The sequence below is a fragment of the Limanda limanda genome, chromosome 6 (genome assembly GCF_963576545.1).
Source record: "Limanda limanda chromosome 6, fLimLim1.1, whole genome shotgun sequence".
Lineage (NCBI taxonomy): Eukaryota > Metazoa > Chordata > Actinopteri > Pleuronectiformes > Pleuronectidae > Limanda > Limanda limanda.
The window spans coordinates 17,307,894-17,322,237 of record NC_083641.1 but is presented as its reverse complement, the minus strand read 5'-3'; the positions used below and the strand labels follow the sequence as shown (position 1 = coordinate 17,322,237).

At 41.0% G+C, this 14,344-nt stretch overlaps 1 protein-coding gene across 3 annotated transcripts in view; it reads right to left on the bottom strand.

Annotated features, from left to right (window-relative positions):
• sik2b (salt-inducible kinase 2b) overlaps positions 1 to 14,344 on the bottom strand; it is a 44,858-nt gene that overhangs the window by 14,721 nt on the left and 15,793 nt on the right. For all 3 annotated transcript variants that reach the window (XM_061072843.1, XM_061072844.1, XM_061072845.1), the window contains 3 exons: positions 9,704 to 9,865; positions 2,040 to 2,164; positions 1,559 to 1,682 (listed from right to left, as the gene is read on the bottom strand). In XM_061072843.1, coding sequence (XP_060928826.1) covers positions 1,559 to 1,682; positions 2,040 to 2,164; positions 9,704 to 9,865 — 411 coding nt within the window. The remainder of the gene's footprint in view (positions 1 to 1,558; positions 1,683 to 2,039; positions 2,165 to 9,703; positions 9,866 to 14,344) is intronic.

The following is a 14,344-nucleotide window of genomic DNA, read 5'->3' as shown; positions in this document are numbered from 1 at the left end:
TTCCACTCCTTCTCGATCCCAAAACTGGAACCAATCTCATAGTTTCTCAACCTCTTTAAATATCACGAGGATGTAACCGATGCAAACCATATAGTTGGCCATTACCAAAAATTCGCTCCTCCACGCGGGCGACACGCTGATCTACTTATTTTTCCCTTCTAAAATGATACAAATCCTATAATTACGATTTTATTGTCGTAATACTAGGAATATATTCATGTTAATTTACAACATTATTCAGGAGCGATATTAAGACCTAATTCTTGAAAATCGCAGATATTTTTTTCTCTTTCAGTAACCCTAATACTCCATCGTAAAAATGTCACCATCATTAAGATAAAGCAACACAATCTGCTACTCAAAGCTTTCAACTGAATATTAGAAACAACTCCTGGGTGTTGTTCCAGTGGAACTGGAAAATATTTGATTAATCAAGAGGATACTGGTTTATGCTCTGACCTGATGTTTGGAGAGAGTTTCAGCTACAGATGTCATGCACATAGAGCTACACACACAGATAGAGGATTCAGACTCAGGGATTTGGTTGTTTGTTGTTCGAGAGAACATAAAAATGATTACTGGCTCTAGGCTATTCTGTACTTCTGCCTACCAGGCCTGTGCAATGTGTGTGTCCTGTAAGAAGTACAAGAGTTCCAGGAAAAAAAAAGAAATCAGCACACTCTGTTCTCCTTGTTCAGGGAATAGGGGCTGGACTGGGGGGGAGGGGGGGGTTGAGTGTCAGTCTGGCCAAGGAGCTGACATTACACTCCAACATTCCCCTTATGTCTTAATTGTTTCAAGGTCTTGAACAGAGGAAAAAATAAAGAAATCTGGTCGACTCGCTCACCATACCCCCTGTGGAGAAAGTGCCACAGACTTGCAGATGGGATACGGAGAAACAAGACAAGAGGAACATGCACGGCCACAGACGGTGGGGAAGATGTCTTTACAGACAGAGCATGAGTCAGACAGACGGAAAGACGGACAGAGACAGACAGATTCTCCTCAGAGAGACAGACAGGCGAGCTGCTGGAAGGCTCCACTGGCTCTTCCCCAGGTTACATAAACAGCTCCAGCTCTGGACTTAATCTGCTGCCAGCTAGCTTGCATAGTCGCGAACAGCAGGGCTGCTTTTGAGACAAGTTAGCCAACCTGACTAACTCTGCAGCATGCACGCACACACACACACTGATTACACAGGACAATGGCAGCGTATCTCTTCCTGTATCCCCTGCAAATCAGCATAATGCTCTCTCATTAATGAAATGACCCCTCAGCTGATGGCAGCCAGTGAACATTCAACATTATGGTGACTGAAAAAGGAAAAGTGAGATCTATTCCTCAGTGCAGCAATATCTCTCCCAGGAATGCTTAATGTAATTAATGACTCAGTTTGTCTACATACCATAAGAAAAAGAAAGTGGAGGATGTCGCACAAACACACTGCATGCGTGTGCATTTACAGGAATGTGAAGAACTAAGGAGTGGGAGAGGGCACCGTCTCCTCGTATTATTTTGTCTCCAGTTTCCCAGAAAGAATTAGCTCATCTCATCTTACCTTCAGTCATGAAGTAGGGGATGCGAAACCTTCCTTCTAGGACTCGCTGTCTGAGCACAGGCAGCGTGGGCCCGTCGAAGGGCAATGCACCACAGACCAGCACGTATAGCACCACCCCCATACTCTGTGAATATATCAAGGTCAGGGCAGGAGCTGAGACGAATCTTCAATGAATCAATCAATCACAGATTGTATTCACAAATACACGGCTGTTCATACAGAAATAAATGTAGTACATGATTGCAATATACAGCAGGCAGGGAGCTGTGGTTGGAAGATTGCACTTTACATACTTACAGCACCGTATGGAACGAAGGATATCTAGTGACTCCTTACTAAATGCATAGAATAAATATTAAAAAAGTAATTTATTAACATCTCAAGGAAGACAGGCTCTGAGATAAATTCAATACATGTATCTGTGTAGATGTTTAAATCCTAATGTGAACAGTTTTCTACTTTATGCAAACACTCATCTTACCCATATATCAAGCTGTGGGCCCTCATACTGTTGTCCTTCGAAAACCTCTGGAGCAGCGTATGGCGGGCTGCCGCACCACGTGGCTAGAGGCTCGCCGGGTTGGAAGAAGTTTCCGAACCCAAAATCTACATGAGACAAAAGAAAACACCAGCGGTTAGTCTGTTAATGGGAAGTGTGTTGAAACTGTAAAGGCCCTTCCAGAGTCCAAGTGACCACAGCAGTTCCCGCAAAGACCAAACCTCTAACTGTAAATATATCTTGTGTCTGTAAAAAAAGGGGAAGAAGAGGTTACAGTTATAGTATAGCTGTAGAAGAGTAACGCCTTCTTAAATTATTTGGGGCATTTTATGCCTCATGTCCACAGCAACAGTGGAGACAGACAGAAAATGAAGGAAAGAGACTAGGTGCATGACATGCAGTAAACTGGGAATCGGACAACGGACATGCTGCTCAGGGCATTTAGCGCCCATGTGGTGCGTGTACCCTGAACATTCAGCTATCAGGTCACCCCATGACCAATAGTTTCTCCACGGGGTCGCAGGTTTCACATAACGCAACATGTGAGCCGCATATTTTTACGTTGAGGAATTAGGCCTTAGCATGAGGTAACCTCCCCTGGAGACTGACATGAGGTCATCAATGCTTTGTTCTGATTGGCTCCCCGTAGAAACCACTAAACCTCTGATTTTAAGTCTTCAGAGGAGTAACACACACGAACACGCACACACACACACACGCACACGCACACACGCAGTTCACGTCTGCCTTTCATTAAAATCCAACTACAAGCTGCAGTAATATCTGCCAAATCACAGTCAAGTTGCGTGCCTGCAATCACTCAGCCCACACCCCCTTTTTTTCTTGTTAGTTCATATCATTCTCCCGCCTTCTCATCCCAACTCCCTCTTTCCCAAAACCCTAACAAGTAAATTGTCCTTTGTCTCCGCTCCTCATGCTGAAATGACTCATCAGCAGAAAATAAATAACTGGATTGGATAACTGATTAATAATTTGTTGTCTTTTATGCTGCTGGTTAGAGCTTTAACAATATTTTTTTTAGAAATAATTGTAAATAGGATTTCAACTTGTGATGAGCACTGATCTTTCATCTTTTAACACTTTAAAGCCTGGATAATCTTTTTTTTTTTTAAATATCATAAAAAAATGTTATAAGGGTAATACCTCCACGCTGATTTTTATTATCAGTAGTTACCCTGTGATAGTCTCATGGGACCTGAGAGCTAAAAGAGCAAACAATCAGACTTACTTAACCCTCCACCCGCCCCTTTTCCATGATTCAAAACAGTTGCATAAACAGAGAAATGCATTGCAAAACAATAAATAACACTGATAAAACAAAAAAACATTCTCACAAAATGGGGTTGGAGGTGATGTGGGTTCACACACATACACACTCACAAGGACACAGTGTGAGCAAGTGGGACCAAATGTGTAACCAAATCCCTTTTCTTTGCTGCTGTATATCACGATCCTTCACAATAAACAGGAAACAATCTACAACCCACAGTCCTCTCTGTCTGTTGGTCAGCAGGATTACTCAATAACAACTGGAAGGACTTCCATGAAACTTGGTGTAAGGATGTGGTATAGGTCAGGAGGGAACCCATTAATTTTGGGTCCGGATCCGTACCAGGGGAAGGACCTTTTCATATTTTTTTTTAGAGAATAATAAATAGATCTTGTTGGAAACCCCCCCCAAAAAACGTGTATATGGGACTGATACTTATGAGTGTTTGTTTGCCAATTGATGCCAATCCAGATAAAAATCTTGGTATGTGCTCTCTGAGTGGCCTTATGTCTTAGGTTCTGTCCTTATCTGCATGTGCAACTCCCACAATGGAAAACAGATCAACAGGAATCAGGTTTGAGACACAAATGCAGTTCTATCTGTACATGAAAATATTTTGGCAGGTTGTGAATCCATGTATTTATCTCTCTCTACCAGTGCAGGTAGCAGCAGGTATGGCTGATATAAAGCCGAGGGTAAAGCAGTCCACCACAGTAGGGTTTTAATACAAGTATGTTTGCCGTCTGATGCTGCTGTGAAGGTGAGGCGCGAGATACAGGCACAGCCGAGCGGAGCAGTGCAGCTGGTTTATCGTCAGAAGCTGTGACCCATTTCATGCAGCTGAATACTGAGCAGACTGGTTGACGTCAAACGCTCCAGCACGCTGCAGGCTACGAACTGCAGTCACAGCTCAACAGGAAGGGCGGGGTGGGGGTGGGGTGTGGGGGGGGGGGGGGGGGAGTGTGTGTCACGCACAACAGCATTAGCATAATATTAGCCTAAACATGTCACACTGGAATACTCTCCAGCTAACGGCTTATAAAATTGTGTGTGTGGATATGACAAGTGTATGAGTAGAGATGACTTCAACCAGCAGTAAAAATAGTGTTTCTAATAACGAGAGAGAGCATTGATGCGGTTATGGCAGCAGCTGGAGGTGCCCGACACTGAGGTCACTCTTCCTCTCTCTTCTGGTTCCTTCCCTTCCCATCTCTTCTCTTCTTCGTTATAACCTGGAAATGTTTCTCTCTCCTGGTTGTCATTCTTGTATTCTTCAGGTTCCGAAACACCTCAGCCTCTTTCAATCTTATTGCAAAGGTCATGTCAGGTGAAACCAAGTAGCTTTTTGACAGAAGAAGTTCTTCCTCTAACAAATGAAAAGCTGAATTCATCAGCAACTGGAAGGATATATATATGCATGTACATGAATTGTATCAGATGCACATACCACACAAACGTTTCCCAAACTGTTTAAAAAAAAGGTCAATTTGAGTAACCGAGAAAAGATTATCCCACTAAAAATACTTATTTTGTTTTCCAAAATCCGGACCGTTATCCAGATCACCACCAGTTCATAGATTTTGGCAATCTACATATCTGAATTGTTTCTATAATGATCTCTCCATTATTTCTTGAGACTTTCACAATAATGTTAAAAAACGCCCTATCTCACATTGTTAAACAAACTGAAAACAATTCCCAGATCCACCCCCTGACTAGCAACAAAATTTAATGGGTCTCCCCTGACCCATACCAAATCTTTCCAACCAATTTCGTCGTAATCCGTCAAGAAGTTGTTGCAAATCTTCTTAATTCACTATACTCAGGGGTTTTGCCAGTTGAGTCTTAATTGGTCTGTTACAACCATGAGTAGCTCATATGTTGGCCAACTTTAGAAAGAAAAGTCCTTCTGGTGGGATTCCCTTCATACACAGAGGGAAACTCTTACAGATGGTCCAGAATGGTGCAATGTGTCTTCTTCTGGATCAGTCTGAAAAGGGCAAATGCCAGTGCGCTGCTCATTAACCTCCACAGGCTACAGAATCAAACTCAAGTCACTACAGTTACTTCTGGACTGCCCCATCTACTTGAACTCAACCACACAGGCTTATGCTACTTCTTGGCCAGTCCGTTCCTCTGAGGCGGCCGTCTGGCAGTGCCATCGCTGCACACAAGGCAGTCTCGCTCCAGACGAGGTGGAACGAGCGCCCACATCATATCAGAGAAGCAGAGTCCCTTTCCATCTTCAACAAGCTCTTGAAAACTCTTCTGTAAGCACGTCCTCTTTAGCACCTCTAAACAACATTACACGCAAAACTCACAATTACTGTGCACTTCTTTGCCTCATCTCCTTGCACTCTATCATCTTGAATAGGTTTAGCTCTTAGTTCCTACTCCAAGGTCTCCTACTGTAACAATTGTGTCTGGCAATTGACGTGTATAAATAAACAGTGCTCAATTTATTTATTTTACTATCATCATATCCATCATAGCCACCACACCCAAGTGCACAATTTAGTGCCTCACCATTGTTATCTTTGCATTAACTGTATTACAGGATTTGTAACTTTATTTGTGTACCGTCTATCTCTCTATTTGAATATCTCTTTTTTTACTTCATTGTATGTATGTATTTATATATAAATATATAATTCCATTTTCACTAGGTTTCTTAGTCTAGGCTTTTACTTTAAATTTTATATATGTTTAAACCTTATAGTTTTGTGTGTGTTACCCATAAAGCTTATACAGGCTTTCACCGTACAAAATCTCTTGAAAGTAATGTGTCATATGTTACCACAATGGCAGCTGTTCCTTAAATGTTAAATTCTGCTTTAACTGTTAAACCTGGTACATTAGTGCTATTCAGGGCAACTTGAATGTAGTAGACATCTAGTTGATACATCTTACATATCACTGCATGCTTGACTGTATAGAACAGATTATATATATTTATACACAGATATAATTATTTATAGGTTTAAAGGATCACATGTGAATGTAAAAATGTGTCCCAAAGTTTGCCTTTGTTATTTGATAGATACAGATTTCTACATTTTTATTTTTGGCTGTGCTCCTCTGCTAAGTTGGACATAGATGATGTCATGTACCTCTCAGCACATAGTAGGATACTTTAACTCTCAGAATCTGATCCCAGTCGAAGGGTTATTTTATTAGGGGTCAACCAACCATGACCCCAAACCATATACAGAATATTTACACTATGCTGATTAAACAGTTATATATACTGATAAATACATTTAACCACAATTTTTAATCACTAACATTTATTGTCACAGAGAAATTTTATTTTGTGGCTTTAAAGATCACGTGTTGTAATCAAACGCTAAATAGTACTAATGGATGAGCTGCTGCTTCCATGGTCAAGAACGGACGTAGAAGGTCAATGGGAATGCTTGATTATAGATAATCTAATAAATGTCATCTGTGACTTTATCACACATACAAACAGATACAAACAGAAAGCAGCTCTGTTCTGATCTGCAACACAAACGACAAGGATCCATTATAATCTGAGATGATACAAGAACAACAACAACAACGAAGAAGAAGATAGACCAGTATACACGACTACATCTTTACCTCTATTATTATATGGTATACTGTACATTGTCATATAGGTAAACACGTGAGGTTTTACCTTTTGTTCTTTATAAAAGAATCCAATATGTCGACAAGTAAAAGATAGCTGCAACAGCTGCACCCGATCTGGAGATTGTTTGTTCTTGCCACATTGTTTAATTGAGCATGAAATACCTTTCAGGTTTGTTGGATTTTAAATGACACACCCCTCAGCAGATGGATTCAACCTTGAAAACCTGAAATAATAGTTAATGAAGCTATAAATGCCTTGAAAGTCATCCTCCGAGAGAAACTCATCTGGAAACATGGAATACACACATGTATTTTCTGCTAAGTCAGAAAGGCCCACCTCCTCTGATACAGCACCTCGCTTTTGTTATTGTCATTTCTCTTCTGCACATTCTGTTCCCCTCAGACTGTCAACTCGAACGTAAAGGAGCTGTTTGAAGAGAAAACATGAAGGGCACCCCCTGCTGCCGCCGCTCCCCTCTCCTCTGCAGCCACCGTGAGCCTGACCTTTCTTTGACTGACCACTACCTGGTTAAGCTTCACAGAGACTGACCAGTGGTGGCCTTTAGGAAGCAGGGAGGCAATACTGGAGCACAGGGAAACCGCAGAATCAGAGGTATAATCTGTCTCTACATGCATAGTGTTGTTTTATATCATTGTTGCCTGAATATATATAGAGCCCATAGTTTAATATGAAAAGAAGGCAAATATAAAAATATATATATATATAAAATGGTGAAGAATAATATGAATACAATTACCACAGCCAAAGGTTGTTCTTTTCTGCATTTGTTTTCATCTGTCTGCTAGTTAGCAGGATTCCACAAAAAGTCCTGGATGGTTTAGCACAAACTTGGTGGAAGGGTGTGGTATGGGCTGGGGGAGAACTCATTACACTTTGGTGTGGATCTGGATCAAGAATTTGTTTTTGTTTTCTTTAAAATTGCAAAATAGGGAGTTTTTCAACATTCTTTATTAATAAATGGATCTTGATGAAAAACTCATTGGGCCTTGGTAGGGATGCCCTCTACATCAAAAAAAGATTAAATAAAAGATACAATACACATCAATCCAAAGCACGGTAAAAAAGTTGATGGGATGATTTTAAAACTAATCTTAAAACCTTTATTTCCGTAGTTTAATTTGTCCTTAGGCGATGCAGTAAATCAAGTGCGTTTATCCTGCAGGAAAGGACAAAACTATTGTGCAATTCAATCCATAATTTCTTGCAGTTAATTGCGGGCCCATCCAATTTGCATTTAAAGTCTAAAAATAATCAAAAGATGAAGTGATAATGAAAATAACAAGGAGATGCAGCTCTAGTTGCATTAACACAAACAGGAAACGTACGTCTTTAAACTTCTGGTTGAATGGATCTACGGTAAACTGGCATCAATGTGACTAATGCAGATTGGAGATTTGAAGCGAGGGCTTTCCTTCTCATGTACAGTGCGAAAATGACATCTTCCCTTCATGTACCATTTACAAAACATGTCGGAGCAAATTGTGGGTAAGAGAAGTACAGAATGTACTTTGCCGCTGATGTCCACCCCAGGGATGTTTTCTCTAATCACACGCCAGGTAATGTTCTGTTCATTGTTTTTCCTGCTTCAAATCAAATCTGCTGTGCGGACTATCGGCTGTGAGTCAGACATGTTTGTGAAAATTACTGTTGGGGTAATAACATCTCCAGGTGATCATCTTGGACCCTTCTGAGAAACAGTGGAGAGGACGAGTAATGATGCAGGTTAAACATTCGGTTCTCTATCAGTCATTGTGCAGTCCTGTCTTTATCTGACTTTACCTCATAGAACAAATACAAGCCTCTGAAAACTGGCAGTGAAGGTCAACTGAGGAGCTTGTCTGTCATTTCCCCTCGTGAAGAAACATTTATAAAACCAATAAACAGTGACTTTATTCAACCTTTTGAAGTCCTTTGAGAACAAGAGGCCATTTTCCCTGTCTGGTATCCATTCACACCTGTATTTATAGCCAACCTCGTGTGATGAGGTCACCTCAGATGGATGTCAGAATCAGCTCGGAATAAAGCCTAAGATAAACCCTGGCCTCTTTCAGAGTATTGCCACAACTGCACCCTGACCACCCTGCACTGCACCACTCGTCCTAATTCTTCCTCCATCCTCTCATCTGATATTCCATCTCCTCGCCAAGTAGCCAATCCATGTTATCACCTCCTCTCCGCTACCAATTAAACCCCAATTTTTTCCTCCCATTCTTTCCTCCCAGCCTCCGTCACCTCCACTGCTCTGGGACGCAGCGGTAGGCTGACATTCTCACTTGCTAGCTCTAAATGCCACTTGCTTAATAATCACACATTGAAGCTTGTACTACAGACCTCCAGCTTAGTTTCAAATACCTGCCTCAGGGCCCATTCCTATTTTTGTCTTTTATCTTTAATGTTTCCACCTCCATAATAAAGCTGGTGGAGGGGAATTCTGACCGCCTCTGTTCATTGGATTTTAAAAGGTGGCACAAGTCTCACTGAGATTTTAAGATGTCTGTCCTGGCATCTTTCAGCCAGTAGTTACCTCGTAATCAACCTCAGTCCACTTCTCAACACTATGCAAATGGCCTGGGCAGGTACTTAAGACATTTCTGAACTACATAGGCACAAATCATTGCAGGCGATGGATGAAAACTATATGATTCCATGGAGACGTCTTACATTTCTCAACCAGCAGTGACCTTACGGGTCGTCCCTGCACTATTCTTTGAAGGGTACCTGCAATCTTGATGTTCATATGGCCATCCAGCAGCAGATTCTCCGCCTTCAGGTCCCTGTGGACGATGTTGCGGTTGTGACAGTACTCCACTGCCGACAGGATCTGCCAGAACTTCCTCCTTGCCTCAGGCTCACTGAGACGGCCGTGCTTTGCCAGGTAGTCTACAGCCACAGAGAGAGAAGTATGCAGATGTTTAGCATTGACTTAAATTTTAAGAATTCACACTTTTAAACACAGTATAAGGTTATTACACAGCAATTTGGTGGAGTTTCAGTGGTTGTGTTGAAATTACTATTTATTTTTGATAAGGTGTAGGCCAGGACAGTAGTAGTTTACCAGCTCTTCTTTATAGCATATTCAGTTAAAGATAAACAATGTAATTTGTTCTTCAGAAACCCCTATTTAAAGTCAACTTGTGTGTGTGTGTGTGTTTGTGTGTGTGTGTGTGTGTGTGTGTGTGTGAGAGAGTAAAGGCACTGGATGACAGATGACACGGAGAGTGAACTGTGTTGTCTTAGTTGCAGGAGGAAAAGGGAGGATGAGTACTGAGAACTGTTGTTCTGCTACATAGTGTCCACACTGGTACAAGTTGGAACAGGGTGTGAGCTGTGGAGGGGGGTCTGTGGGAGGTTTAATGGTGATGCAGTGTTTGTCGGTGTATGGTTGCAGTGCGCACACAAACACACACAAACACACACGCTGAGCACAAGTTGAGACAGAAGACAGAGCAACTTTGTGGTTGTTTAGAAAAACGTACAAAGCCAAAGTGTCTATGCTGCCTCCAAGTCATTCATTTTTACGGTCTTCTTTCTCCAAGCATCCAGATCGCTGACCTTTCTACCTTACAACACACTTTTTGTTCCCCCAACCTTTCACAGTCAGCGTTCACTAATTATTCTTGCCGGTGCGACAGACTATTTTATAGGACGCATGTTGTTGTTGTTTTCTCAGTCCCATGAACTTTGGAGAGTGCTTGTTGCTGCCGGCAGGGTTCTTCTTCACACCTCTCTGTGCAGATAGCTTGCGAACTCTTCAATTCACACTTTGTGGCAAACAAGATAGGACACTCTGTTGGCTTTCTTTCCAGCTGGCAAGGATACAGACCACCAACCAAACCTGACAACAATGCACAAGAACAACCACGACAAACGCAGCCAATTAAATGACATGCAATTACCTGAAGATCCAGCAGATCAATCCCAAAGCAAGATATCCACTTGCAGGTTAGTTTGCTCGAGATATTAAACCAACTTTTTGCTTGGTCTTTGCATCTGTTCTAAATACATCACATCTTTACTCCTTTCCTTTTATATATAAGTAATACGTCTGTGATTTCCCTGGTGTGCACACACAGTTGTGCGAAGATAACATCGCTGCCGAGAGTTTTGAAACCAGGGCTCTGTCAAGATGCACAAAGATGTCACACTAAGCCAATTTCACAGCCCATTAACATCAGAAACGTTGTGCCATCAACCAAACATGAGTTATTTAAAGTAGAGCAACCTATGTCCCCAGGCCAGGAACATGCATCACACTGTAATCACCTCATCCTAACAACTCGGTATTGTCTCAGTTCAGAGTTGACTAAAAGGTCAGCAGTGTGTTGGGACAAAGACTGCACAATTAAAAAAAAGAAGAAAAGACTTCAATTTTTACGTTGCAGGACTAAGCGTCAGGGAGACGATGCTGCTCCAACACCCAGTGTGGCTGATTAATGGCCAACTTCTGACAGTGAGAACCTGATTAGACAGAAGCTGGCAAATTCCATAGAGCAAGCCGTTCAGTGACTGGGGCAGCTTTCATGCTATGCTGCTAATCAAAAAACACACAGGGGAGGGGAATGTGTCAAAGAGGTCCTAATATGCACACGTGAGGAGAAGAGGACTCTAAAGTAATAACCGCACACACAGTCAGGCTGGAAGCGCACTTGGTTTCTAACAACACATTTGCGTAGACGGACGACAATATCGTAATCGTGATGCGTGTGTTGAGGTCACACCAGAGAGCTCATACCATAGAGATTAACCTAATTTGCTGGATGATGTAAACAATAAAAATGGCGATACTCAAGGTTAACATTTTGTTAATCCATGGCAGAAAAAATTGTATCATATCATGCCAATGGCAAATATGTTTACCTCAGAAAAAAAGCAAAGAAAACCTGCCGATGTTTTTTGTGATGAGACGACACAAACACACTGAAGCAGATTGAGTCAGACGACTGACAGAAAAGTCAATGTTTTCAAAGTCGCAAAAAGACGGAGATGAGAATCTTGTGAATGCAAAGTGTAGTTATCTAAGGATGTGCACAACCAATGATCCAAATGGACACAGTGCACAAGGCAGTGAGTGGTTAAAAGCAAGATTATTTGCAGCCTTGCACAGTTATTATCCCTCGTCTTTTACTTGATTAAGAAATCTTGAGCTGCAACAAAAAACTATTTGTACTATCAATTTAAAGTGATATATTTTTTTTTCTATCAATTGTTTTTGTCCATAAATCCTCCATGACAGGTCCAGCTCAGATGATTACATTCATATTGCTTTGTAGTTCTAATCAACACTATTCAAGAATAAAAAGAAAACCAGCAAATTTTTACTATGGAGGAGTAAGAATTAAACTGATGTTTTAGCCTCTCAGTGTAAAAACATGATCAGTTCTCAAAACTGTTGCAAACTGAGTAATCAACGGATTATTTCAAGCCTGCAAAGAATCTTTCTTGACTGTTTAAACACTGAAATGCACTTTAGGCTGAACAATGGACATGAGCACTGCTCTACAGTAGCACTTGAAAAAAAAGTCATTACTGTTTGAGTAATCAACACACACGCATGCACACACATGAGTGTTCCCCCAGTGGAAGGATGAGTAATCCACTGATACAATGTTGGTGAGGGCAAGGACCTCAGTACAGTGAGGCATACAGAGAAGCATTCTGGGAAAGTAAAAAAGAACAAGTATGAATCATAGGGGTATTAAAGATCAGCTCAACAGCTACTGTGTTCCACTTCTGATGAGAGCTGTTGGAGGAGCTAAGTCTCAAAACAGCTGCTCAGGTTTGGAGGGGACGAACATCATGGGTACGGACTGGCTTGTCGGATCGACCTCTGGCTAGACTTCAAATAACACCATGGGGCAAGACTGGAATGTATGTGTGTGGGTGTGTGTCGTGTGCGCGTCTTTTATAGCCTTGTGTTCATAGACACGGCTTATACAATTGAAGACAAATGCTATGACGTTTCCCCAATTTGAAAAAAAGTATGGATCCCTGCCCTTTCATCCAAGTCATAACCTGCCAACAGTCAGATGCAGCTACTGGTCGTGACACTTTCTTTTCTATGATAAACTCACAAATTCTCATTCAGAAAGTACTCAAATTCAATCTCTGTTGCTTTGGCTAAAATACAAAGCGAAAAATGCATACTGCTGCAATTGATCAAACCCTCTCCATTCGTTTTGTTTAGTTTTGAATTTTAGCACCAGAATGGGTGGGCCTGCATTAAATAACTTTTAGAAACACAATAAAGGCTGGATTACTCAGGATTACTGGAATTAATTCATTAAATAATGTGTAAATCCTTTAAAATATAAAAAGTCACCTATTTTGATAATACAGGAATCATTTCCAGCTTGTTGCTTGTGAGTATTTGCTGTTTTTCTCTGTGTTAACTGAAAGTGAATCCTAATATCTTTGGGTTCTGGCCTGGAACCCCCCCCCCCCCCCCCATGAAATGTCACTGCCAGCTTGGGTTCCAAGATTGTTATTTTTGTTGTTGATATTTTATATAAAAAAAATAAAAGAGTAGAGAAAAAGAGAAAATAATTGTTAAATAACTCCATAAAAAAGGAAATAATCATGTGTTGCAGATTTATAGAAAAACAACTGTCCCTTCTACTTCCTGCTCCTTCTGGAAGTCAAAGCTGTATTACATTAATATGTAAGTGTGTTATTTAAACTGAGAGATGGGGGGGGAGATGATTTAGAAATTAAAAAAAAACAACAGAAAAACGAATGACTCACACTGCAGGGCTCCAATTTTCACTTAATCATTGCGTTTATTGATTATTTATTCATTTCAGCTCAGCACCTGCCCGGTTTTTGTGCATCTAAATTCCTGGATTGAATAAAATGTTTGCTGTGATCATACAGGTTTGTTCAGTTGGATTGAGTCAGGATGTTTAAAATCTCCTAAAAAATACGGATTACATTTCATGTCGTCCACTCCTTTAGACTGAGGGGCAGCTGCTTCCTGATGGAATCAGAAAGTCTGAGCTTTTTTAGACAAGAAAAAACTGGAGGTTTGTTGTGATTCAAAACACTGAAGGTATGTGACTGCCTGGCAAATAAAAACAGTGCATGTTCAGAAATTAAGAATGACACATATCAGGCAACCTCTCAGTGCATTTTTCAGTTCTTTCTTAGCCTACGAAGGAAAAGTCAGATATTTAAACTGTATAATTTGCATTCTGCCTGATGCTGACAGCACTCGAGAAGTCAGACATAAACATAACCCGTAAAATAAATTTTGAACACAGCATGATTTAAACATCTTGCACTTTGGAAGGGAATGCTTTTTATAGGCGATGTCAAGGCTGGTACAGGATCAAAAAGGATTCCACAGGTTCAGCTTCTGATTAT